The sequence below is a fragment of the Mobula birostris genome, chromosome 11 (assembly GCF_030028105.1).
Source record: "Mobula birostris isolate sMobBir1 chromosome 11, sMobBir1.hap1, whole genome shotgun sequence".
Taxonomy (NCBI): Eukaryota; Metazoa; Chordata; class Chondrichthyes; order Myliobatiformes; family Myliobatidae; genus Mobula; species Mobula birostris.
In genome coordinates, this window is record NC_092380.1 from 148,255 (window position 1) to 175,515 (window position 27,261).

General features: G+C 45.1%; 1 protein-coding gene across 2 annotated transcripts; it reads left to right on the top strand.

Annotated features, from left to right (window-relative positions):
- The first annotated feature begins 1,848 nt into the window (after window positions 1–1,848).
- LOC140204702 (nicotinate-nucleotide pyrophosphorylase [carboxylating]-like) lies at window positions 1,849–24,719 on the top strand. Of its 2 annotated transcripts, XM_072271391.1 has the most exons (4): window positions 1,849–1,904; window positions 19,490–20,053; window positions 23,358–23,489; window positions 24,052–24,719. In XM_072271391.1, exons 2-4 carry the CDS (start codon window positions 19,502–19,504, stop codon window positions 24,301–24,303), a joined length of 936 nt encoding a protein of 311 aa, XP_072127492.1. In that variant the 5' UTR covers window positions 1,849–1,904; window positions 19,490–19,501; the 3' UTR covers window positions 24,304–24,719. The 2 variants fall into 2 exon arrangements, with proteins under 2 accessions (XP_072127492.1, XP_072127491.1); XM_072271390.1 differs by lacking the exon at window positions 1,849–1,904 and having other exon boundaries at window positions 19,448–20,053.
- Window positions 24,720–27,261: the final 2,542 nt, after the last annotated feature.

Here is a 27,261-nt window from a genome sequence, read left to right on the forward strand (position 1 = left end):
GCAGAATAATGAGTGTAATCCCTTCAGCCAGGGAAAAAGTCCCTCCATATATCAATTCAACCAAAATCCTCAAAAAGAGTGTTAACTTTTAGTAAGGACTTTGTTTCTTAAGTTTTTCTATTGGAAGAGTCTAACTTTGGTTGTAATTGTAAATTTAAATCTCCCCCACATATCAAGAGACCTTCTGTTTCCATTACCATAATATTAGTAATTTTCTGGAAGAAACTAATATCACTTCTTGAGGGTGCATATATATTCAATAAAGTAATTGGATTTCCATCTATATTCCCCCTTACCAGAATATATCTGCCCTACTTATCTCCCATTTTGAATATTTTTTTTCAAAATTTAGCTTGCTTGAGATGAGAATGGCAACTCCTCTTCTATGTCTTGATTTATATGAGGAGAAAAACAAATTAGTGAAGCCCATTCTCTTTAATTTCCCATGCTCATTATCACTTAAGTGAGATTCCTGTAAATATACTACGTGGGTTTGTTCTTTTTTTCATTTTTGATAGAACTTTACTGTGCTTGACTGGATTCAACAGCCCATTGACATTAAAAGAAATGAATATTACTTTGTCCTTAGCCATGTGTATTTATCTGTTAGTATGTCATTGAAATTTGCAGAATATAATTTAATCGATCTACTCCTTGAACAAATAAGAGCCAAAAAACACGAATGATTTAAAGAAAAGGTAACAAAAGTGTGATTCCAAGGCTGGGGTCTCTAAATGACCCTGGGTTGAGCTAGAAGAAAAGTCTAGCCATGGGAGATAGCCCCTCCTAACTAGTCAATCAATCTTTTGTTTGTGTTATTATCTTTCCTGTAATGTCATGGGATTTTATCTTTTTAGGAGCCTTGTATTCAGAACCTTGTCAAAAGCAAATAACACCCACTGACTGTCCATTGTCTATCCTGCCTATTATGTCCTTTAAAAAATCTATCTTTTTTTGGGGAAAGATGTCCTCTTAAGGAAATTATGTTGACTTTGACCTATTTTAACATATTGCTACAAATACTCCGAAACATTATCCCGAATAATGGACTCTAACCTCTCACCAATCACTGAAGTCAGGGTAACTGGCCTATAATTTCCTCCTTTTGGCCTGTTGGAAGGTTTCACACTGAAATGTCCATAGATGCTCCCTGACCTTCTGAGTTTCTCCATAATTTTGTGGATGTTACTCCTACTGTAGCATCATATTCCAGCAGTCCAATATCTACACTTGCCTCTCTTACTCCGTATCTATCTGAAAAATAAACATTAGTATCCTCTTTGGCAAACTGACTTCATGACTTCTTAGTTGCATGCTGTTGTGTGCTAAACTTTCCAAATCCGCTGGCTCCCCTCTTTTCTATCTATTGTATGCTTTCTCTATTGGTTTCATGCTGCATTTGACTTCCCTTGACATCTAAAGTTGCCTCATCCTCCCATTGGAATGCTTCTTTGGGATGAACCGATCCTGTACCTTTTAAGTTACTCGAAGAAACTCCAGGCATTTCTGCTGCTCTATTGTTATCCTCGCTAGTGTCCCGTTTTCACCAACTTTGGCCAGCTCTTCTTTCATGTTTCTGTAACACAAGGGCATCAGTTCCGTGTCTTCCCCCCGCCCCCCGACAGATAGAGAAAGGAACGACTGGGGTGGGGGAAAACAGAAAGAGTGAGACTAGAGGGGTAAAGGACGGGTGTAAGATGGAGAGAGTTTGCTTTAGCAAGAGAGAACGAGAATCGTTCACAGGGCAGGGTGATGTATGTTTCAGGTTTTAGGGCGTGTCAGAAGAGAAATTTGAGCCTGCTGTCACGGTTCAGCACGAGTAGGAGGAGTTAGTGGGAGGGTTGTGAGTCGGGTATAAAGAGAGCTTACACTGCCGGAATCGGGAGCCTTTCGTGCAGTGCGAGGTGAGTTATGACCCGTTCACTCTCCTCTCCCGCCCTTCCAAATTCGCTTCCCCCATTTTCCATCACCGTGTCTTTCACAGGCCTGCTCACCCAATGAGATTAGCTCAATCTGTCCCACTCCGTTTTCGCTCTCTCGCCCAGTCCCATTCAATTTCTTTAACTCCTCTCACCCTAATTTTCACATTCTCTCCTCGTTTTTCTCCTCTTTTGCCGCCATTCTCGCAGTCTCCCACTTTCCGCCCTACATTCTCTCCCTCTCTGGCCCTTATTCTTGCGCTACTCTCTGATCCCTCACTCACACTCCCCTACTCTCCTCTCCCTGGCTCAGTGGATTGCAGTTCCGGAGAGGAGATCCGGGCTCCTCTGGGATTTATTTATTCGCAGAGCAGACACTCTCCTAATCATCGGAGCAGTGTTTATCTATGGTAATATGGCGCAACACTTCACCAACGGAGAGTTGTGCTCGGAGAGTGTAACGGTAGAGAGGTTCGAGAGCGTATCGCGAGTAGAGAGCTATTCGGTGAGTCGTGGTGACAGGGATGCAGATATTCATGTTTAGGACGATAGAGGGGTTTAGTCAGAGCACGGAAGAGAGCTTTCAAGCGAATCTGTTTTAAAGAGGGGAAGAGATGGGGTGAAAGCAGCAGACAGTCCGTGTTGGACAGAGAGGTATGTTCCAGGTTAGATGATTAGAAACCAGAGAACAGCTGGAATTGGAGGACATGGTGAGGGTACAGAGCAAGGTTTAACTTTGATAATTAATGGACTTTGAACTTTGAAGGCGAAGAGTGTTTTCGAAGTGAGTTCGGTGTACAGAGTGTCTCTTCAATCCTCTTCGGCCCTTCCCCCATCCCCGCGTCATGGTTATGGTTAAGCAGTAAAAAGAAAAGCAACGTTACAGAGAGGCTAGGGTGCGGGGGGGGGGAGAGGGAGAGATTGAGTGAGAGAGAGTCTGTGTTAGACCCAGCTATATTCCACATCAGAGGGTTAGAGGCCGCAGGAGAAGTGGAATTAGAGAACACAGCCAGGCTACAGGACACAAGGCAGGAATCAGTGGTCGGATGTAAAGTGGGTTTCTGTGTTCTCCGCATGTGACCATTTCCTTCTCTTTGTTTTCTGTCAGCATTCTTTCTCCTATCTGACCTACTTCTTTCGGACTATATCTCTCTCTTTCACCCTTCTCTTTCTCACTATTTCCACCCACACCACCCCCACCCCCACCTTTCTTCCACTTTCTACTTTCCACTTCCCTTCCCAGCATACCTGGAACCCACGAACCCTCGCTTCTCTTCCTCTATCCTACCTCACTCAATTTCAGCCTCATTCTCCTAACTCCTTTCTTCCTAACCCCTCCACCACACCCCGCACCCCTCCTCCCCACATCCTTCTCCCGAAATAGGGGCATTGAAATCTCGATTGCTCTCTGTGGGAGGAGGACCATCTGACTGAACCTGGAATCAATCCCACAGTCGCCACTGCCTCGATCATTGACAGTGGACACAGCGAAGAGAAGGCCTTTGCCCTCTTATCACTGGGACAGTGTTTATTTAAGCTGCAATGTGCAACACTTCATAGATAGAGATAGAATGGAGGGAATTATGATTGGGGAGGAATCAGAGGAGGAGTTAGAGAGTGTCAGGGATAAAGAGAACAAATCAGGGCTAAGGAAAGAGAGGTGAGAGAGAGTCGAGATTTGAGGTTAGAAACAGACAAGAGAGATTCCAGATTAGACAGAGATATACCTCTAATTTTTCCTCTTTCTCTCTCACTCTCCCTTCACTTGCATGCCCCACACACTTACTTCTAGGACAGAGGATTGGAATTCCCAATGTTAAGGATTAGATCTGAACTCTTCTGGGAATATTTCCCTCAGGCAAAACAGCCTCAGAAGTTTATCCTGGATCTTTACATACAGTGGCATGCAAAAGTTTGGGCACACCTGGTCAAAATCTCTGTTACTGTGAATAGCTAAGCGAGTAAAAGATGACCTGATTTACAAAAGGCATAAAGTTAAAGATGACACATATCTTTAATATTTTAAGCAAGATTACTTTTTTATTTCCATCTTTTACAGTTTCAAAATAACAAAAAAGGGAAAGGGCCCGAAGCAAAAGTTTGGGCACCCTGCATGGTCAGTACTTAGTAACACCCCCTTTGGCAAGTATCACAGCTTGTAAATGCTTTCTGTAGCCAGCTAAGAGTCTTTCAATTCTTGTTTGGGGGATTTTCACCCATTCTTCCTTGCAAAAGGCTTCTAGTTCTGTGAGATTCTTTGGCCGTCTTGCATGCACTGCTCTTTTGAGGTCTATCCACAGATTTTCTATGATGTTTAGGTCAGGGGATTGTGAGGGCCATGACAAAACCTTCAGCTTGCGCCTCTTGAGGTAGTCCATTGTGGATTTTAAGGTGTGTTTAGGATCACTATCCTGTTGTAGAAGCCATCCTCTTTTCATCTTCAGCTTTTTTACAGACAGTGTGATGTTTGCTTCTAGAATTTGCTGGTATTTAATTGAATTCATTCTTCCCTCTACCAGTGAAATGTTCTCTGTGCCACTGGCTGCAACACAATCCCAAAACATGATTGATCCACCCCCGTGATTAACAGTTGGAGAGGTGTTCTCTTCGTGAAATTCTGCACCCTTTTTTCTCCAAACATACCTTTGTTCATTGCAGCCAAAAAGTTCTATTTTAACTTCATCAGTCCACAGGACTTGTTTCCAAATTGCATCAGGCTTTTTTGGATGTTCCTTTGCAAACTTCTGTGGCTGAATTTTGTGGTGAGGATGCTGGAATGGTTTTCTTCTGATGACTCTTCCATGAAGGTCATATTTGTGCAGGTGTCGCTGCACAGTAGAACCATGCACCACCACTCCAGAGCCTGCTAAATCTTCCTGAAAGTCTTTTGCAATCAAACGGAGGTTTTGACTTGCCTTTCTAGCAATCCTATGATCAGTTCTCTCAGAAAGTTTTCTTGGTCTTCCAGACCTCAACCTGACTTCCACCATTCCTGTTAACTGCCATTTCTTAATTTCTTTATGAACTGAGGAAACGACTACCTGAAAATGCTTTGCTATCTTCTTATAGCCTTCGCCTGCTTTGTGGGCATCATTTATTTTAATTTTCAGAGCGCTAGGCAGCTGCTTAGAGGAGCCCATGGCTGCTGATGGTTGGGACAAGGTTTGAGGAGTCAGGATATTTATAAGGTTTTGAAATTTGCATCACCTGGCCTTTCCTAATAACGATTATGAACAAGTCATAGCCCTAACAAGCTAATTAAGGTCTGAGACCTTGGTAAAAGTTATCTGAGAGCTCAAATCTCTTAGGGTGCCCAAACTTTTGCATGGTGCTCCTTTCCTTTTTTTCCACTCTAAAATTGTACAAAACAAAAATAATACTGTACATTAATCTTGCTTAAAATGTTGAAAAGAATGTTTCATCTTTAACTTTATGACTTTTGGAGATCAGTTCATCTTCTACTTGCTTTGCTATTCACAGTAACAGAGATTTTGACCAGGGGTGTGCATGCCACTGTATCCATATCACCAGTGCAATGTTTATCTATGGTGGTTTAGTGCACCACTTTATTTTTCTCTGTCTCTCTGTGTCTGCCTCTTTGTTCTCTTGTAGCGAGGCAGAGTAGGAGGTTGTGGTGTGTCGGGGTTCAAGAGTCAGTTGACAAATGGGGTGAAGAGAAAGAATAAAAATGAGACATTGTTGGTGTTAGGGAAAGAACATAAGGGTCAGAGAGGAGTGTTTCACTCATTCTTTGTACCTCCTTCGCTTGCTTTCTTAATCTGACTGCTTCCTCTCCTTTTCTATCTGTCACTCTTCCTTTTAGTCTTTCTAATTCCCCCACTCCTCCCTTCCTTGAATTCCGCTCCACTTCTCTCTTCTCTCTTGTTTCTCTTCTTTCTTCCTGTTTAGCTTTCACTTTTGGCCTGACTCTCCCGTCTGCCCACTTGCTTCCTCGTTGTCATACTCTCTTTCTCTCCTGGTCTCATGATTTCTGGTTCCCACGCATGCCCTACTCTTTCACCCCTCATTCAACTCTCCTTAGATCTTAGTTAGATCCCACAGAGTACTACGTTCAATTCTAGTCATCTCACTACAGGAAGGATGTGGAGACTATAGAGAGAGTGTAGAGGAGATGTACAAGGATGTTGCCTGGATTAGAGAGCATGCCTTATGAGAATAGGTTGAATGAACTTGGCCTTTTCTCCTTGAAGCAATGGAGGATGAGAGGTGATCTGATAGAGGTATATAAGATGATAAGAGGCATTAATCGTGTGGATAGCCAGAGCTGAAATGGTTAATACAAGGGGGCATAGTTTTAAGGTGCTTGGAAGTAGGTACAGGGGGGATTTCAGAGGTAGGTTTCACACACAAAGAGTGGTGGGTGCATGCAATGCACTGCCAGTGATGGTGGTGGAGGTGGATACAATAGGGTCTTTTAAGAGACTCTTAGATAGGTACATGGATCTTAGAAAAATAGAGGGCTATGCAGTAAGGAATTCTAGGCAGTTTCTGGAGTAGGTTACTTGGTCGGCACAACATTGTGGGCCAAAGGGCCTGTAAAGTGCTGTAAATTTCTATGTTTCTCATTCTTCCCTATTCCAAGGACAAATAATTCGAATACCCTGTGGAGGGGAGGAGGTCTAGGATCGTCTGAGAATCTTTCTCTCAGCTGATACTGTTTTAGAAGCTGACTGGACACAAAGAAGACAGCATTTACCCTCTGTTTATCACCAAAGCAATGTTTATCTGTGGTAGTGTGGTGCAACATTGCGTAGATAGAGATAGAGAGGCGAAGTAGGTTGAAGTGTGTCATGGGAGATGAGGTTCAACAGGGAATTGAGTCTGAGACAGAGTCCGGGTAAGTCAGCGAGGAAGAAAGAGATCTTGAGAGAATTACTGTAAAGAGAGAGAGACAGCAAAGGAGAGTGAGGTGCGCACACACGGGGGGCGGGGGGAGAGTGATTACAGATTAGACAGGGGTATAACTCTCCACCTCCCTCTTTTCCTTGTTTCTCTCATGCTCTCACCAATTTCAGCCCCTTTCTTTGGAACTGCTCCCTCCCCCCTCACTCACACATTCCTATCACCCTGCTCCCAGGACAGAGGATTGGAATTCCCACTGCAAAGGCTGGAGGGCTCATTTGGGAATCTTCAGGAATCTTTCTCTCACTGTTTCAGAAGTTGTCTGTGGACATCAAGGACTGTTTACACTCTCCATATCATCAGTGCAGTGCTTAACTATGTCAATACTTCACACACCGAGGCAGAGTAGGGGCTGTAGTGTGTCAATATTTCAGAGGCAATCAGGGTTAGAGTGAGGGGGAAAGAAAGGGAGAAATGTAACGTTAAGCATCAGTGAGACTGTATCTGAAGTATTGAGGCAGCTTTAAGCCCATTAATCTCAGAAAGAATGTCGTGGCATTTGTTTGGGTTAAGTGAGATTCACAAGAATGATCCCAGGAGTGAAAGGGTGGACATATAAGGAGCATTTGATGGTTGAGGGTTGTGATTAGAACAGTATAGCTCAGGAACAGACCCTTCAGCCCACATGTTGTGCCAAACCAATTAAATTAGTAATTAAATAGTGAAATACACTAATCATTTTTGCTTACAAAATGTCCATATCCTTCCATTTCCCTCACATTCATGTGGCTATCTGTCTCCCTTGAAATTTTCTCGTCTCTCTACCAGTACCTAGGCAGTGCATTCCAGGCACTCACCAGTCAAACTGTTTTTTTTAAAAAAACAAACTTGCCTCACGATTATTCCCTTTCACTTTAAATGCATTATCCCTAATAATATGTATTTCAACTCTAGGAAAAAGATGCTGTCTGTCTATTCTATCTATGCCTCTCATAATCTTATAAAGTTCTATCAGTTCTCTTCTTCAGTTTCTGCTGCAAAACAGTTTTTGACATAGACCAGATGGGCTGAAGGGCCTCTTTCTGTGCTGTACTTCTCTATGACTCTATGCCTTCTTAATCGCACTATCAATCTGTGGAGCCACTTTCAAGGAGCTATGAACTTGGACCCCAAGATCCCTCTGCTCTTTAACACTGTTAAAGATCTTGTCCTTAACGGTGTACTGTCTCTTCTTCAAACTTCACTATATCACGGACTTGAGACTCACCAGTCTACTCTTTCCAGGATTATCCCTTGCTCCCTTCTTGAATGATGGAACAACTTTAGCTATCCACCAGTCCTCCGGGAACTGGGAACTCACATGTGGCTAGAGAGGATACAAAGATATTGGTTAATCTCTTCTCTTGCCTCTCTCAATAACCTGGGGTATATCCCATCAGGCCCTGGGGACACACACATACTAACTTCCGCACCTTCCATCTGTGTTGTTTCTCTTTGGTCATTTGCTTTGTGTGTGCCTCTCTTTACTTCTCCTCTTTAGTTCTCTATCATCATCTTTGCTGACTGTTTCTTTCTCTGTCCCTCTCACTTTATATCACTCTCCATTCCTTCCTTCTGTTTCTCTCTATCCCTCCCTCACTCTCCTACCAATTTCTTTGCAGTCCAGCCTCCTTCTCACACTCCTTTTCCCTCCTCTGTTCCCAGAAAAGAGGCTTGAGGACTTGGGGCCTCTGGGTGAGGGGGAATGTCTGGCTTATCAAGGCATCACTCCCAACTTCGTAGTTGAAGAGTACTACAGCACAGAAAGAGGCCCTTCAACCCATCTACTCTGTGCCAAAATATTAATTTGCCTAGTCCCATTGACCTACACCTGGACTACAGCTCTCCATACCCCTCCCATCCATGTTTCTATCCAAATTTCTCTTAAATGTTGAAACCAACTCTGCATCATTTCAAAGACGGAGATAGAGAGGCAGAGGAGGGGTTGGAGAGATGAAGTTCAAGAGGGAATTGAGTGTTGAGAGAGAGAGAGGACCGGATGGACTCCACCCCACTTTTATCAAAGAGATGGCTGAAGAGATTGTAGATGCATTAGTTGTGATTTTACAAGAATTACTGGATTCTGAAATGGTTCCGGAGGACTGGAAAATTCCAAATGTCACCCACTTCAGAAGAGGGGAAGGACCAAAAGGCAGGAAATTATAAGACAGTTAGCCTGACATCAGTAGCTGGCAAGATGTCAGCTTTTCACAATGTCATTATAGTCTACGAGGTTATGGGGTACTTGGAGACACACGATAAAATAGGCCGAAATTCACGTGGTTTCCTTGAGGGGAAATCTTGCCTGTCAAATCTGTTGGAATTAAATTCAAAAGAAATTGCATTATCAGAGTACATATATGTCACCACATACTGTCACCATGTCCTGAGATTCACTTTCCTGCAGACATGATCAGCAAATCTTATGATAGTAATTATAAGAAGACAACAAATTGTGCTATTGCAAATAGAAATAAGTAGCAGTATTGATAAGGTAGTGCAGTGGATGTAGTGTATATGGATTTCAGTAAGGCATTTGATAAGGCTTCCCATGTGAGGCTCAATCAGAAAATAATGAGGCATAAAATTCAAGGAGACCTTGCTTTGTGGAACCAGAATTGGCTTGACCACAGAAGACAAAGGGTGGTTTAGATGGTTCGTATTCTGCATGGAGGACGGTGACCAGTGGTGTTCTGCAGGGCCCTGTTCTGGGACCCCTCCTCTTTGTGATTTTTATAAATGACCTGGATGAGGAAGCAGAAGGGTGGGTTAGTAAGACTGCTGATGATACAAAAGTTGGCAGTGTTGTGGATAGTCTGGAGGATTGTCAAAGTTTACGGCGTGACATCAATAGGATGAAGAATTGGGCTGAGAAGTGGCAGATGGAGTTCAACCCAGATAAGTGTGAAGTGGTTCATTTCGGTAGGTCAAGTTTCAAGACAGAATATAATACTGTATTAATGGTAAGACTCTTGGCAGTGTGGAGGATCAGCGAGATCTTGGTGTCCGTGTCCATAGGACACACAAAGCTTCTGCGTAGGTTGACAGTGTTGTTAAGAAGACGAATGGTGTGTTGGCCTTCATCAACAATGGGACTGAGTTCCAGAGCCGTGAGGGAATGTTACAGCTCCATAAGATTTTAGTTAGACACCACGGAGTACTGTGTTCAGTTCTGGTCACCTCACTACAGGAAGGATGTGGATACTATAGAGAGAGTGCAGAGAAGATTTACAAGGATGTTGCCTGGATTGGAGAGCATGCTTATGAGAATAGGTTGAGTATACTTGGCCTTTTCTCCGTGCAGTGAGAGAGGATGAGAGGTGACCCGATGGAGGTGTATAAGATGATGAGAGACAATGAACATGTGGATAGCCCGAGGCTTTTTCCCAGGGCTGAAATGGTTAACATGATGCAGCATAGTTTTACGGTGCTTGGAAGTAGGTACAAGGGGGATGGCAGAGGTAAGCTTTCCACGCAGAGAGTGGTGGGTGCATGGAATGTGCTGCTAGCAACAGTGGTAGAGGCAGATACAATAGGATCTTTTAAGAAACTCTTTGATAGGTACATGGAACTTAGAAAAATGGAGGGCTTTGTGGTAGGGAAATTCAAGGCAGTTTCTGGAGTAGGTTACATGGTTGGCACAACATTGTATGCTCATACACTTTGGTAGTAGGAATAAAGGTGGAAACTATTTTCTAAATGGAGCAAATTCAGAAATCAAAGGTCCAAATGGACTGGGGAGGACTAGTGCAGCTTTCCCAAAGGTTAACTTGCTGGTTGAGTCATAGTAAGGAAGCCAATTGCAAAATTAGATTAATTAAGAGAGGACTAAAATATAAAAACATGGATGTAATGCTGCAGATTTATCAGACACAACTCGTGCAACATTTGGAGTATTGTGAAAAGTTTTAGAAATTATTTAAGAAATAATCTGCTGGCATTGGATAGGGTCAAGAGAATTTTCATGAGAATGATTCCAAGAATGAAAGGGTGAATGTATGAGGGGTGTTTGATGGCTCTGGGCCCATACTTGCTGGAGTACAAAGGGTTGAGTGGTGGGGCTGAGAGGTGTTGGGTTATGGGAGTGGTGGAATCTCATTAAAACCTTTTGAGTACTGAGAGGTCTTGAATGAGTGGATATTGAGTGGCTACCAAAAGTGGGGGAGTCACAGGCTAGAGGGCACAAACTGTGAATATAGCGAGCAATTCCCTTAGCCACAGGCTGGTGAATCTGTGGAATTCATTGTCACAAATATCAATGCAGTCCATCATTGTCTATATGTAGAACATATCTGAATTAACATAACTGAATTGACTTTATTTCTTATGTCCTTCACATACATGAGTAAAAATCTTTGTTACGTCTCTGTCCAAATGTGCAATGTGCAATTGATAGTAATTTGTAATAAATAGTATGTACAACAGGACAGTCAATATAGCATAAAAATACAATTATATCAGCGTGAATTAATCAGCCTGATGGCCTGGTGGAAGAAGCTATCCTGGAGCCTTTTGGTTCTGGCTTTAATGCTGTGGTACTATTTCCTGGATGGTAGCAGCTGGAACAGTTTGTGGTTGGGGTGACTCAGGTCTCCAATGATCCTTTGGCCCTTTCACACACCTATCTCTGTAAATATCCTGAATAGTGGGAAGTTCACATCTACAGATGCGCTGGGCTGTCTGCACCATATTTTCCGCAACTCTTACAAAGTGCTCCTCTGTCCGCCGTTTGGGAAGTCAGATCATCCCTCCATCTTGTTTCTGCCCATTTACAGGCAGAAGGTGAAACAAGAGGTGGCCATAGTTAAAACCATCCACTGTTGGTCCGACCAATTGATCTCCATGCTACAGGACTGCTTTGATGACATCCTGTGGAATGTCTTTTGTGATAAGGATGTCTCTGAGTTCACAGAAGGGGTCAGGAGCTTCATCCAGAAGTGCATTGAGGACGATGTCCCCCAAAAATCGGTCAGGGTCTATCCAATCCAGAAACCCTGGATCAACAGTTCCGTGCGTGCTGCACTAACCACGCGAGACAGAGCTTACGCTGCCGGTAACCAACAAGAACTCAAGAAATGCAGCTACAATCTAAGCGAAGTCATCAAGACAGTGAAAAGACAATACAGGAACAAGATCCAGGCACAACTCTCCACCAACAACACGCACAGCTTATGGCAGGGTCTGCACATCATCGCAGACTTCAAAGCTAAACACAGTGGTATTTCCAACATTGCTGCCTCTCCCAGATGAGCTGAATCATTTTTATGCTCAGTTCAATGTTGCCAACGCTGAGCCCGCGAGGAGAGCCGCTGAAGTGACCGGCACCTTGGTCATCTCCGAGGCTGAAGTACGCAGGTGTTTCCAGACAGTGGACAGCCGCAAGGCTGCGCGACCGGACAGCATCCCAGGGTGGGTACTCAGGATTTGCATGAAACAACTGGCAGGTGTGTTTGCAGACACTTTGAAAGAGAGTGGGGGGTGATAGGTTCTTGATTAGTAAAGGGTGTCAAATGATACGGCAAATGAGAATGAAATTGAGAGGGATAATAAATCAATCAGATGATGGAACAAATGACATGGACTGAATGCTCTAATTGTGCTCTGATGTGTCATGGTCTTTTGTAACCTTTTCTTATCAACAGGGCAGTGTTTGTCTGTGACAGTGTGGTGCAAGAACTAACACACAAAGATAGAGGTGGAGTCCAGATACGAGAGAGTCAGTGAGGAGAGAGGCGTGTGTGTGTGTTTTTATAGGCATCCGTTAGTCTCATGAATCCTCTTTTTAAGCCCTCCTGTCAGGTTCGACTTCCAGATTTCTTTCATGTCATTCATAGCCCTCCACGCCAGCGCCTTCCGTATCTTTATGTCCTTCTCCGAACTCATCATTCTTGACCCGAGGTACTTGTAGTCAAAGACTTTCTTAATGGTATCATTCTCTACGGTCTTGAGAGTACCTTCGTCGCAATTAAACACCATGTACTCTGTCTTTTTAGTGTGTAGGTGAAGTCCAGCTTTGTTGGAGTCTATTTCCACTTCTGTCAGTAGGGGCTGTGCTTCCTCCATCTGGTCAGAGAGCAGGACTATGTCATCTGCAAAATCGAGATCTGTGAGCATAACTGGTCTGACCCTTTTGGTTTCACCCTGGTTTTATGGTAAAACCAAGCTTGTCATGATCTTTGGTAACTTGTCACAGAGCGTAATCAAGCACGATTATAAAGATGTAGGGTGCCAGAGTGTCTCCTTGTAGCACACCAGCTCAGAGCTCGAACACTGCTGTTTCTCCGTCTGGTGATACAACTTTCTCCATGGTTTTGGTATAGCTGGACTCTATTGCTCTCAGTAGATGGTCTGGCACTCCGTAAGCTTTCAGGATCTTCAGCATTTTACCTTGGTGAATGGAGTCAAAAGCTTTGCGAAAATCGATGTAAGTAAGCACGGCTTGTAGGTTGTTCTTCTTGACTTCCTCGATGATCCTACGGAGAGCAAGTATTTGCATTACTGTTGTGTGCTTCTGCCGAAAACCGTTCTGATTGAATCTTAGCTTAGGGTCAATGGTGGTGCGAATCCTGTTTAAGATCATCCGACTGTATAACTTTGCTAAGATGCAGGTCAAGCTGATACCGCGGTAGTTATCTGTCTTCGTGAGGGATCCAGACTTGGCGACTGGGATAATGTTTGAGAGTGACCACTGTTCTGGTTTGTCGCCTTTCATCAATGCCGTATTACACATGTCCAGCAAGATGTTGTCCAGGTCGCAGTTCTTCAGGACATCTGGTGGTATCCCATCTGGTCAAGCACTCCTGCCCTGTTTGAGTGCATATTTGTCCTTCTTCAGTTCCTCAATGGTGAATGGGCTGTCATCAATGTCAACTTGCATTAGTATCATGGGTATGTCCTCTTCTTCTTCTGTGATCATTGGAGGGCTTCCCAGCAGTTTCTTGAAGTGGGTAAATCATGTCAGGATACAGTCCTCTGCTGTTTTACCACTTATTTGACCTAATGGGGACTTCTTCTGTCTACTGATCTCATTGACTAGGCGCCATGCTTCTCCATGCTGCATGTCTTCATTAGCTGTTTCTATCTCTCTAATCCTCTCAGCTAGTTCCTCTTCCTTCAGTTGGTCACAGGTGGCAAAGAGATTCTTCTTAAAAAGAGGATTTTCATAGCAGTCATAGAGTCCATTCTCACATACGGATGCGAAACGTGGACACTCACCAAGACGATGTGAAAGTCTCTAGATGGTTGCTGTACATGAATGCTCCGGATGGCTCTTGACATGAGTTGGCAACAGCACATGATGAACGTTGAGCTCTATAACAACCTACCGATGCTCTTCATTAAAATCGAGGCGAGAAGACTGCAACTAATGGGGCACTGTCTACGACATCCCGAGCTACCTGCCGGTCTAGACATCATATGGGAGGCCAAGCATGGGAAGATGAACCTTGGGCATCATCCCAAGACTATAGTCAACATGCTCCTAGAAGACAGCAGCGCAGCTAATGTAGATGAACTGAACACACTGATGAGGGAGAGGGAGAAGTGGAGAGTCCGTCATTGTGCCCGACGCCGGCCCCCTAGGCCTGAGTCGACGTAGTAGTAGTAGTAGTTAGTCTCGTGAGACCATGGAGTTGCGCCTTGGAAGGTTTCCAGGGCATAGGCCTGAGCAAGGTTGTATGGAAGACTGGAGGTTGACAATGCTGCAAGTCTCCCCTCTCCACGGCACCGATGTTGTCCAAGGGAAGGGCACTAGGGCCGATACAGCTTGGCACTGGTGTTTTCGCAGAGCAATGTGTGGTTAAGTGCCTTGCTCAAGGACACAACATGCTGCCTCAGGCTTGAACTAGTGACCTTCAGATCACTAGACCGACGCCTTAACCACTTGGCCACGCGCCAACACTGTATGTGTGTTAGACAGAGCAAATGAGAGAGTTCGAGAGAATCAGTGTTAGAAAGTGAGAGAGAGAGCAGATGGGTTGCTGGGAATCCTTAGAAAGAGAGTTTTGAACTTGAGAGAGAGAATGTCTGGATCAGAGAGAGTGTCAGGGGTGGACCGAAAGAGATGTTTTAGGATTCCTTGCATTCAGGACTGACAGGTTAGTCAGTTAATAGGTCATTGTAAATTGTCTTGTGGTTAGCTAGGGTTAAATGAGGATTTACAGGGTGGCACGGCTCAAAGGGCCAGAAGGATTTATTCCGTATTGTATCTCAATAAATAAATAAATTAGAGAACATAATTGAGGTACAGAGTGAGGGTACAGAGGTAGAGGCATAATCATGAGCAGGAGCAAAGAGGGGACCTTAAAGGGAGTTCCAGAGTCTGAGCCCAGACACTGCAGTTCGATGTGAGGTGAGTCCCCTGAGACTGCTCTCCCCTCCATGTTGATCTTTCATCCCTCGCCTCTCCCTCATTACTCAATCAGTTGTTCTTCTTGCATCTATTTCACATTTCTCTCTCTCTGTCTCTGCACTCAATCTCTCTCTGAACCCGACTTTTTCTCTCCCTCTCTGTAACAGCCATGACCCAACTTCAATTCCCCCTCATTCCCCCTCATCTAGACATCTAGATGCTGACTCTCCCTCACCTGACTCATGAAGCCCTGTCCTCCCATCCTAAATATTCTTCTTTCGCACACACCCCAAACCCATACTGCTTCCCCGTCACCTAATCCTGAATCTGACTGCCCCTCTTCCATCCTGACCATGATCTCCCACACCCCACCTCACTCTCCCTCATCTAGATGCTGACCCTCCATCACCTCTCACCTGACTCTGACAAACCCCTGCCCCTCACCCTGAATTCAAACTCCCCCTCTCATAGTGTAACCGCGACTCTTGGCACTTTCCTGCGCTCTCTGACTCTGCCACAGATACACATCATGCAGAATCTAGACCCATTACTAACTTCCACCTCTAACCATCACACTCGCCCAACTGTACTCAGGATACACAACCAGAGTCCTCTCAATGTCTCCGAACTGTCAAATCTTCCCTCTTCCCTCTGAATCCAGAAGTCATGCCTGTGTTCCCCTAACCATCTCCCATCCCATCTGACTCTTCTCCCTCTCCCCATGTACAAGGGAAACACAGGTGGGTCATATCAGTAATTCCTATTGTTATGTTTTGTAACTTCCAAAGGCTATTGGGGAGAGCTTAAACTAGAATTGCTGGGGGGTGGGAACTGAACTGAAGTGACAGAGGAAAGGGAGGTTGGCTCACAAATATAGAAAGCTTGGAGACAGTGCGAAAGGGAGGATAGGCAGGTGATAGAGAAGGTACGTGCTCGGACTGATGGTTTGAGATGTGTCTATTTTAATATGAGGAGTATTATGAATAAAGCGGATGAGCTTAGAGAGTGGATCAGCACCTGGAGCTATGATGTTGTGGCATTACAGGGACTTGGATTCTGCAGGGACAGGAATGACTACTTCAAGTGCCAAGTTTTAGATGTTTCAGAAAGGACAGGGAGGGAGGCAAAAGAGGTGGGGGCATGGCACTGTTGATCAGAGATAGTGTCATGACTGCAGAAAAGGAGGAAGTCATGGAGGGGTTGTCTACGGAGTCTCTATGGGTGGAAGTTAGGAACAGGAAGGGGTCAATAACTCTACTGGGTGTTTTTTTTATAGACCACCCAATAGTAACAGGGACATCAAGGAGCAGATAGGGAGACAGATTCTGGAAAGGAATAATAATAACAGGGTGGGAGATTTTAATTTCCCAAATATTGATTGGCATCTCCCTAGAGTGAAGGATATAGATGGGGTGGAGTTTGTTAGGTGTGCTTGGGAAGGTTTCTTGACACCATATGTAGATAAGCCTACTTGATCTGGTATTGGGAAATGAACCTGGTCAGGTGTCAGGTCTCTCAGTGGGAGAGCATTTTGGAGATAGTGATCACAATTCTATCTCCTTTACCATAGCATTGGAGAGGGAAAGGAACAGACAAGTTAGGGAAATGTTTAATTGGAGTAAGGAAAAATGTGAGGCTATCAGGAAGGAACTTTGGAAGCATAAATTGGAAACAGATATTCTCAGGGAAATATACGGAAGAAATGTGGCAAATGTTCAGGGGATATTTTTGTGAGGTTCTGCGTAGATACGTTCCAATGAGACAGGGAAAGGATGGTAGGGTACAGGAACCGTGGTGTACAAAGGCTGTTGTAAATCTAGTGAAGAAGAAAAGAAGAGCTTACAAAAGGTTCAAAAAACTAGGTAATGATAGAGCTCTAGAAGATTATAAGGCTAGCAGGAAGGAGATTAAGAATGAAATTAGGAGAGCCAGAAGGGGCCATGAGAAGGCCTTGGCGGACAGGATTAAGGAAAATCCCAAGGCATTCTACAAGTATGTAAAGAGCAAAAGGATAAGAGATGAGAGAATAGGACCAATCAAGTGTGACAGTGGAAAAGTGTGTATGGAACCGGAGGAGATAGCAGAGGTACTTAATGGATACTTTGCTTCAGTATCCACTATGGAAAAGGATCTTGGCAATTGTAGGGATGACTTGCAGTGGACTGAAGAGCTTGAGCATGTAGATATTAAGGTAGAGGATGTCCTGGAGCTTTTGGAGAGCATCAAGTTGGATAAGTCACTGGGACTGGGTGGGATATACCCCAGGCTATTGTGGGAGACGAGGGAGGAGATTGCTGAGCCTCTGGCAATGATCTTTGCATCATCAGTGAGGACGGGAGAGGTTCCAAAGGATTGGAGGGCTGTAGATGTTGTTCCCTTATATAAGAAAGGGAGTAGGGATAGCCCAGGAAATTATAGACCAGTGAGTCTTACTTCAGTGATTGGTAAGTTGATGGAGAAGATCCTGAGAGGCAGGATTTATGAGCATTTGGAGAGGCATAATATGATTAGGAATAGTCAGCCTGGCTTTGTCAAGGGCAGGTCGTGCCTTACGAGCCTGATTGAATTTTTTGAGGATGTGACTAAATACTGATGAAGGTTAGGGTTGTAGATGCAGTGTATATGGATTTTAGCAAGGCATTTGATAAGGTACCCCATGCAAGGCTTATTGAGAAAGTAAGGAGGCATAAGATCCAAGGGGACATTACTTTGTGGATCCAGAACTGGCTTGCCCACAGAAGACAAAGAGTGGTTGTAGATGGGTCATATTCTGCATGGAGGCCGGTGACCAGTGGTGTGCCTCAGGGATCTGTTCTGGGACCCCTACTCTTTGTGATTTTTATAAATGACCTGGATGACGAACTGGAGAGATGGGTTTGTAAATTTGCTGATGACACAAAGTTTGGGGGTGTTGTGGATAGTGTGGAGGTTACAGCGGGACATTGATAGGATGCAAAACTGGCCGGAGAAGTGGCAGATGGAGTTCAACCCAGATATATGTGAGGTAGTTCATTTTGGTAGGTCAAATATGATGGTAGAATATAGCATTAATGGCAAGACTCTTGGCAGTGTGGAGGATCAGACGGATCTTGGGGTCCGAGTCCATAGGACACTCAAAGCTGCTACACAGGTTGATTCTGTGGTTTAGAGGGCATACGATGCATTGGCCTTCATCAATCGTGGAGTTGAGTTTAAGAGCCAAGAGGTAATGTTGCAGCTATATAGGACTCTGGTCAGGCCCCACTTGGAGTACTGTGCTCAGTTCTGGTCACCTCACCACAGGAAAGACGTGGAAACCATAGAAAGGGTGCAGAGGACATTTACAAGGATGTTGCCTGGATTGGGGAGCATGCCTTATGAGAATAAGTTGAGTGAACTCTGCCTTTTCTCCTTGGAGCGACGGAGGATCGGAGGTGACCTGATAGAGGTGTACAAGATAATGAAAGGCATTGATTGTGTGGATAGTCAGAGGCTTTTTCCCAGGGCTGAAATGACTAGCACAAAACAGCATGGTTTTAAGGTGCTTGGAAGTTGGTACACAGGAAATGTCACGGGTAAGTTTTTTTTGCAGAGAGTGGTGAGTGTGTGGAATGGGCTGCTGGCAGGGTGGTGGAGGCGGAAATGACAGGGTCTTTTAAGAGACTCCTGGATGGATACATGGAGCTTAGAAAAATGGAGGGCTATGGGTAAGCCCGGGTAGTTCAAAGGTAAGGACATGTTCGGCACAGCTTTGTGGGCTGAAAGGTCTGTATTGTGCTGTAGGTTTTCTATGCTCCTGTAACATTAAATTAATTCAAAGGAAGACCCAGGAATACAGATGTACTTCATCTTTACTTCAAGCGAGGTGTGCAATATCGCTTGTTAGCATGATGACGTATGCAATTTACATAATTTTACATACAACTTATAATTAATTATTTAAGCAAGTGATGCTTAATCAAACAATACATATATAAGATTACTCAAATATTATTGAAATATTAAATACAAAGCACCCACTCCCGATAACCATTATTCCTCTCATCCATGCTGTATCCAGCTTACACAGCTCGGCCTCTTCAGTAACTACCACCATCTCCATCCTATCTCACTTCCTCTACCCGGGAAAACATCCCAGAGCTCCTGCGCTGATGCCAAATCCTTTAACCTGCCCTCTCCCTCTGTACCTGGAGGTACACAGGTTGCCTGCTCCTTATCTCCCACCCCCTTTTAGTTCTCCCTCTCCCTCCATTCACCCATAAAACACATCTGGTTCCCAATCATCGACTTCCACAAAATGCCAACACCCTCTAATCCTCCTTATCTCCACACTTCGCAGAGTTTACCAACCATGGAAACAATGACGGACCCAGCTCATCTCTTGCCGCCTCATTCCCTGCGCAGCTTAGCACGCCAGTGGTTGCTGGAGGACTCTCACCAGCTGGACTGGGCAGGGGCTGTAGTGGGGGAAAGGTCAGTGGGAGCCGCCGTCCTTCTCAAGTCTCCCGGGGTGTTGGCTGGTTCGCCCTTCGCTCAGGCCATCTTCCAGGAGACTGGTTGTCGATTCCACTGGCTGAAACGGGACGGGGAGCACCTGGAGCCTGTCTGCACTGTGGCCCATATCTGGGGCCCGGCACGGGCCCTGCTGCTGGCCGAGAGAGTTGCCCTCAATGTTCTTGGACGAGCCAGTGGGATTGCTACCTCCTGCCGCTCTGCCCAAGAGCTAGTGTACTCCCTAGGTTGGGGTGGGCGGCTGGCAGGCACCCGCAAGACTACCCCTGGCTTTCGGCTGGTGGAGAAGCATGCCATGGTAGTGGGCGGAGTGGATACCCACCGTTACAGCCTTGGAGACCTGATCATGCTCAAGGACAACCACATGGTGGTGGTCGGCGACATTGCTAAGGTAACTGGTGATGGGTGTTAAGTGGTGACTGTGTGTTTGGTTGCTTCGGTAACAAAGTCTGGTGTATTCTAGGTTACTCAGGATTAAATGGGTGACTGTTTAACTAGTAGGGGGACTGGTTGTTTTGCCTTTGTACTGGAGTCTAGGCATGATGACCAAAAGCTGGGTTTGTATCCTTGTTTACTTACAAATAAGTGCTTGGTTGCCTGGGTAACAAGGTCACCGGCTGTTGCTTGGGGACTAGGGGGTTGGTTATCTGACTATGCATGGGGTGTGGCTGTTGTTTCCACTCTAACTGGAGCCTAGGTAGTTTGTTGCTGGGCAATTGGGCTCAGGAAGGATAGTTTTCTCTGTAACTGTGGTCTGTGTAAGAGGATGCCTAGGTAACCAGGAACAGAATGCATTATTTCCCTGGTAATGGGATTTATGCTGTTTTTCCCCTGGGGAGGGAGTGAGAATGTAAAATAGACAATAGGTGCAGAAGCAGACCATTCGGCCCTTCGAGCCTGCACCGCCATTCTGAGATCATGGCTGATCATCTACTATCAATACCTGGTCCCTGCCTTGTCCCCATAACCCTTGATTCCCCTATCCATAAGATACCTATCTAGCTCCTTCTTGAAAGCATCCAGAGAATTGGCCTCCACTGCCTTCTGAGGCAGCGCGTTCCACACCTCCACAACTCTCTGAGAGAAGAAGTTCCTCCTCAACTCTGTCCTAAATGACCTACCCCTTATTCTTAAACCATGCCCTCTGGTACTGGACTCTCCCAGCATCAGGAACATAATTCCTGCCTCTATCTTGTCCAACCCCTTAATAATCTTATATGTCTCAATCAGATCCCCCCGCAATCTCCTTAATTCCAGCGTGTACAAGTCCAGTTTCTCTAACCTCTCTGCGTAAGACAGTCCGGACATCCCAGGAATTAATCTAGTGAACCTACGCTGCACCTCCTCCACAGCCAGGAGGTTCTTCCTTAACCCTGGAGACCAAAACTGCACACAATACTCCAGGTGTGGTCTCACCAAGGCCCTGTACAAATGCAAAAGGATTTCCTTGCTCTTGTACTCAATTCCCTTTGTAATAAAGGCCAACATTCCATTAGCCTTCTTCACTGCCTGCTGCACTTGCTCATTCACCTTCAGAGACTGATGAACAAGTACTCCTAGATCTCCTTGTATTTCTCCCTTACCTAACTCCACACTGTTCAGATAATAATCTGCCTTCCTGTTCTTGCTCCCAAAGTGAATAACCTCACACTTATTCACATTAAACGCCATCTGCCAAGTTTCTGCCCACTCACCCAGCCTATCAAAGTCACCTTGAATTCTCCTAACATCCTCATCACATGTCACACTGCCACCCAGCTTAGTATCATCAGCAAACTTGCTGATGTTATTCACAATGCCTTCCTCTAAATCATTGATGTAAATCGTAAACAGCTGTGGTCCCAATACCGAGCCCTGTGGCACCCCACTAGTCACCACCTGCCATTCCGAGAAACACCCATTCACTGCTACCCTTTGCTCTCTATCTGCCAACCAGTTTTCTATCCACGTCAATATCCTCCCCTCAATGCCATGAGCTCTGATTTTACCCACCAATCTCCTATGTGGTACCTTATTAAATGCCTTCTGAAAGTCAAGGTACACCACATCCACTGGATCTCCAGCGTCTATCTTCCTGGTTACATCCTCGAAAAACTCCAAAAGATTAGTCAAGCATGATTTGCCTTTGGTAAATCCATGCTGGCTTGGCCCAATCCTATCAGTGCTATCAAGATATGCCGCTATTTCATCTTTAATAATGGACTCTAGCATCTTCCCCACTACTGATGTTAGGCTAACAGGGTGATAGTTCTCTGTTTTCTCCCTCCCTCCTTTCTTAAAAAGTGGGATAACATTAGCCATTCGCCAATCATCAGGAACTGATCCTGAATCTAAGGAACATTGGAAAATGATCACCAATGCATCTGCAATTTCCAGAGCCACCTCCTTTAGAACCCTAGGATGCAGACCATCTGGACCTGGGGATTTGTTAGCCTTCAGTCCCATCAGTCTACTCATCACCTTTCCTTCCTAATGTCAATCTGTTTCAGTTCCTCTGTTACCCTATGTCCTTGATCCATCCATACAGCCGGGAGATTGCTTGTGTCTTCCCTGTGAAGACAGATCCAAAGTACTTATTAAATTCGTCTGCCATTTCTCTGTTTCCCATAACAATTTCTCCCAATTCATTCTTCAAGGGCCCAACATTGTTCTTAACTATCTTCCTTCTTTTCACATACCTAAAAAAACTTTTGCTATCCTCCTTTATATTCCTAGCTAGCTTGCGTTCATACCTCATTTTTTCTCCCCATATTGCCTTTTTAGTTAAGTTCTGTTGCTCCTTAAAAATTTCCCAATCATCCGTCTTCCCACTCATCTTAGCTCTGTTATACTTCTTTTTTAATGCTATGCTATCTCTGACTTCCTTTGTCAACCACTGTGGCCACTTTCCCCCTTTGAATCCTTCCTTCTCTGGGGGATGAACTGATTTTGCACCTTGTGCATTATTCCCAAGAATACCTGCCATTGCTGTTCCACTGTCTTTTCTACTAGGATATCCGACCAGTCAACTTTGGCCAGCTCCTCCCTCATGGCTCCATAGCCTCCTTTGTTCAACTGCAATACTGATACTTCTGATCTGCCCTTATCCCTCTCAACTTGCAGATAAAAACTTATCATACACATAAAAATATTCAGAATGGTGAGATGCAGGTGCCATGTTTACCATGTTAGCTAAGGGGACATGTTTCTTATCACCTCGGTTAACAGGGTAGGCAGCACCTTAAGTTGCAAGTAATGGGGACCTGTGGCTGGTAGACTCTGCCCAGGTAATCTTGGGAGGCTGTGGTTGGTTAAGTGGGTAACTAGGTAGGGGCTGGCAGATCCTATTCCTTGCCCTGGTAACCAGGGGTAGGATGTTTGTCTGTAACATGAATAACCTACCGGAGGAAATATTGTTACCTAGAAACGTGGGATAGCAAGCGTTATCCAGAAAACCAGGTTGATGTTACTCGCTACTGGGGTAGCCTGGGGCTGGATGGTTCCATTCCCCCTGCTGCAGGGTTCTAGGTGTTCCCTCTACTTGGGTAACAGTGGTCAGATGGAGAGGTACACAACCAAGGGTGTTGCTGTGACATGGAGCAGGAATGAGTAGTCACTAGTTTACAGGCAGTTGAGCTCATCCATAACTAGTGGGAGAGGGGAGATGTGAGCTGGACTGGGCACCCAACAAACTGTCCTCTCCTCGGCGTTCCCAGGGAGTGAAACAAGCCCGGGTGATCGCAGGCATCTATAACAAGATTGAGGTGGAGGCTCGCTCACTGGATGAGGCACGCCAGGCTGCTCTGGCTGGATCTGACATCGTGATGCTGGATAACTTTCCTCCACAGGTCGGTGGGACTTGCGGTCAGTGCTACGTTTCTTCCTGTGTGTGTGTGTGTGTGTGTGTGTGTGTGTGTGTCTCTGTGATTGCATGTGAGAGTGCCCATGTGACTGAGTGTGTGCATGAGTGAGCCTGTCTCATAGTGATGCTGCATGCTTGCTTTCATCGGACAGTGGACTCAGGACTCAGTACAGAAGTTGTGAAATCCTGCACTTGCTGTACAGTATGCTGCTGGGACTGCAGGGAGTATTATGTGTAGTTCTGGCTGTGCAGCTATAGGAAGGATGTGATTCAGTTGGAGAGGGTGCAGAAATACAGAACATTACTGGGACTGCAGAGCTTGAGATACAGCAACTGAATTACATCTGACAGTTTTCCCTAGAGCTAAGGAGGTCGATGAGTTTATCTGAGCGGCAAAGATCAATTGGGTGGTCACAATTACTTTCCCCCAAGTATGAGAACACTAGTGAGAGGAGAAAGATGTAAAGGGGCAGGTTATTCACAAAAGAGGGATTAAGTAGTAGAAGGGACATTTAGAACTCAGTGCTGACCTCTACTTCTCCACACAGGAATTGCAGGAAGCAGCCAGGGCCCTGAAAGAAGAGTTCCCGGGGCTGTTGATCGAAGCCAGTGGTGGAATCACTCAGGATAACTTACCCCTTTACCTCAGTCCTCACATCAATGTAATCTCTCTGGGAGCCTTCACACAGCGGCTGACCGCCATTGATTTCTCCATGAAGGTTCTCCCCGAGCTGGGCAGTGGCCCCGAGTCCAGATCTTTTACCACACCGGAGCCTTCCATGGGACCTAGTGACTTCTAGGTTAGGGATTGTGGGTATGTATCTGTATGGGGAAGGAACAGTCTTCTCCATCTACTCTGGTCCATGTTTGATGAATCAAGTTGAAACACCCTGGTCTGTGTATCTGTATGTATTTGTCTGTGCATACTCACCTGCCCAAGCGTGCAGCAGGGCATGTAGAGACAAGGACCCCGGCGTGTGCACACATGCCACTCCCTCCCTGACGTGCAGGGCTCAAGTGATCACGTGTTGCTTCTATCGCCTGTGAGGAAAAGCGTTGACAACATGGATGTGTGTTTCAGATTCAGTTTGAGATTGACTAACCTGAGGCTAAAAGAAACAGACTTTAAAAAGGTTCAATAATTGGAGTGTGCCGAAGTGGAGAGGGAAATGAGGGAGATGGAAAGAAAATAAATTTTAAAAGATGAATATTGAAAGGATGTTTAAAGTGTACTGTTAATCTCAGTGGAGATGTATTCCAGTGAAGAAGAAATATGGGTGGTAAAGAAAGCATACGGAACACTTGCGTTCATGCATCGGAGGTCATTTTGCAACTGTTTAAAACTTTGGTCAGGGCACAGCTGGAGCGTAGACACAGACAGACACACACACAGTGCGTGCACTCGTGTTCTCTGTCTCGCTTGCTCACTCTCTCTCACACTACCATGCAGTGAAGGCCCCAGATCCACACCATGTTCGTTTGCCCATCACTATTCTCCTTTACTTCTCAATTCCTTTCCCGTGAACCCTCTCCCTCCTTATCTCTAACCCTCTTTCCAATCCGCTCTCTCCGTTCCTGTCTTTCACTCTCCTTTTCTCTTCTCTCTCTCTCTCTCTCTTTCTCTCTTTACTCTCTCACTCTTGCACTGTCTCTTTCCATTTCTCCCTCTCCATATACCAGTTGCTTTCTCCCATACCAATATTCATCCCTGGAGCACTGCAAGATTGCAAATGTCTCTCCACACTTTAAGAAGGGAGGAAGACACAACAAAGGCAATTATAGGCTAGTTAGCTGAATCTCAATGGTTGGGAAAGTGTTGGCCTATTATTAAAGATGAGGTTTCAAGGTACTTGGCCACTAATGATAAAATAAGTCATACGAACATAAGAAATAGGAGCAGGAGTAGACTTTCTGGCCCACTGAGCCCGCTCCGCCATTCAATAAGATCATGGCTGGTCTGGCTATGGGCTTATCTCCACCCACCTGCCTTTTCTCCATAACCCTTAATTTCCCTACGATGCAAAAATCTATACAACCCTGTCTTAAGTATATTTACAGAGGTAGCCTCCACTGCATCACTGGGCAGAGAATTCCAAAGATTCACTACTCTTTGGGAAAAGCAGTTCCTCCTCATTTTCATCCAAAATCTACTCCCCCGAATCTTGAGGCTATATCACCTAGTTCTAGTCTCACCTATCAGTGGAAACAAATTTTCTGCATCTATCTTATCTATCCCTTTCATAATTTTATGTTTGTATAAGATCTCCTCTCATTCTTCTGAATTCCAGAAAGTACAGTCCCAGGTGACTCAAACTCTCCCCATAGTCTAATCCCCTCATCTCTGGAACCTCCTTTGCACTGCCTCCAAAGCCAGTATATTTTTCCTCAAGTAAGGAGACCAGAACTGCACACAGTACTCCTGGTGCAGCCTCACCAGTACCCTGTACAATTGCAGCATAACCTTCCTGCTCTTAAATTCAACCCCTCTCACAATGAAGGCTAACATTCCACTTGCCTTCTTGATAGCCTCCTGCACTTGCAAACCAACCTTTTGTGATTCATGCACAAGCACTCCCAAGTCCCTCTGCACAGCAGCGTGCTGCAATCTTTCACCATTTAAATAATAATCTGTTCTTTCATTTTTCCTTCCGAAGTGGATAAACTTGCATCTACCAGCATTGTACTCATTTGCCAAGCCCTTGCCTACTCATTTAACCTATTTATATCTCTCTGCAGACTCTCTGCATCTTCTGCACAATCTGCTTTTCCACTCAATTTAGTGTAACCCCCCTGGCCACCCTCAGGGTCGCTCAGCTCACTGTTGTCTCGGGAAACAGCCTCGGCCCCGCCAAACTGGGTAATGAGTTTGTGTGGATGCTGTGTGAGGTACCCCACCCCGCCCAAATAACAGGCAATACACCAGATGCAATTAAATGATTTTCAGTTTATAGATATTACTGGAACTATATAATTAAGAGAGAATAAAATATAAAAGGAAAATAAAAGGTGCCACACTTATCAAAGTTCGATCTCTTCGTGCACAAAACAGTTGGCGCTCGAGGACCTTCTTCTTCACCCTGCGACCCCTCGGACCACCTCGACCGGCCGCCTGGGACCACCAACGGTGGTCGACCAGACGCTCCACACGAGTCCGTTTCTGTCTCCTCGCCGAACACCCTCCTCGGGGTCCAACCCCGTTAATGGACATCTCAGAACCTCGTCCATCCTCTGTCTCAATCTCCCGCCTTCTGCCCCAAAACCCCGCGCATACAGTATCTTCAAATACACCAAAAGCATAACAACTATCCCAATTGGTTAATAGTATCCTCTTATCACACTCTAAACCAAAACAAGCTGCTAACGCAAACTTTCTCAGCATTTAACACAACAAAGCTGCATTCCCCACATTAACATAACAAAGACGCCATTTTGATTAGCCTCTGCAGTAACATAAAAGTCGAAACCCCCTTACACTAGTAACATCAGCAAAATTACATACACTACACTTGGCCCCTCTTCCAGATCATGAATGTATATCGTGAACAGTTGTGGGCCCAGCAGTGACCCCTGTGGCACACCGTTCACCACTGATTGCCAACCAGAGTAATACCCATGTACCCCAACTCTCTGCTTTCTGTTAGTGAACCAACCCTCTATCCATGCAAATATATCACCCCAACTCTACGCATCCTTATCTTATGGATAAGTCCTTTATGCAGCACCTTATCAAATGCCTTCTGGAAATCCAAGCAAATAAC

Bases quoted from the DNA above. Each gene is read 5' to 3' on its own strand.
- LOC140204702 (XM_072271390.1), top strand. From the start codon at position 19,448: ATGCCAACACCCTCTAATCCTCCTTATCTCCACACTTCGCAGAGTTTA. The intron at 20,054-23,357 runs GTAACTGGTGAT...CGGCGTTCCCAG, and splicing joins TGGTCGGCGACATTGCTAAG to GGAGTGAAACAAGCCCGGGT. The intron at 23,490-24,051 runs GTCGGTGGGACT...TTCTCCACACAG, and splicing joins TGGATAACTTTCCTCCACAG to GAATTGCAGGAAGCAGCCAG.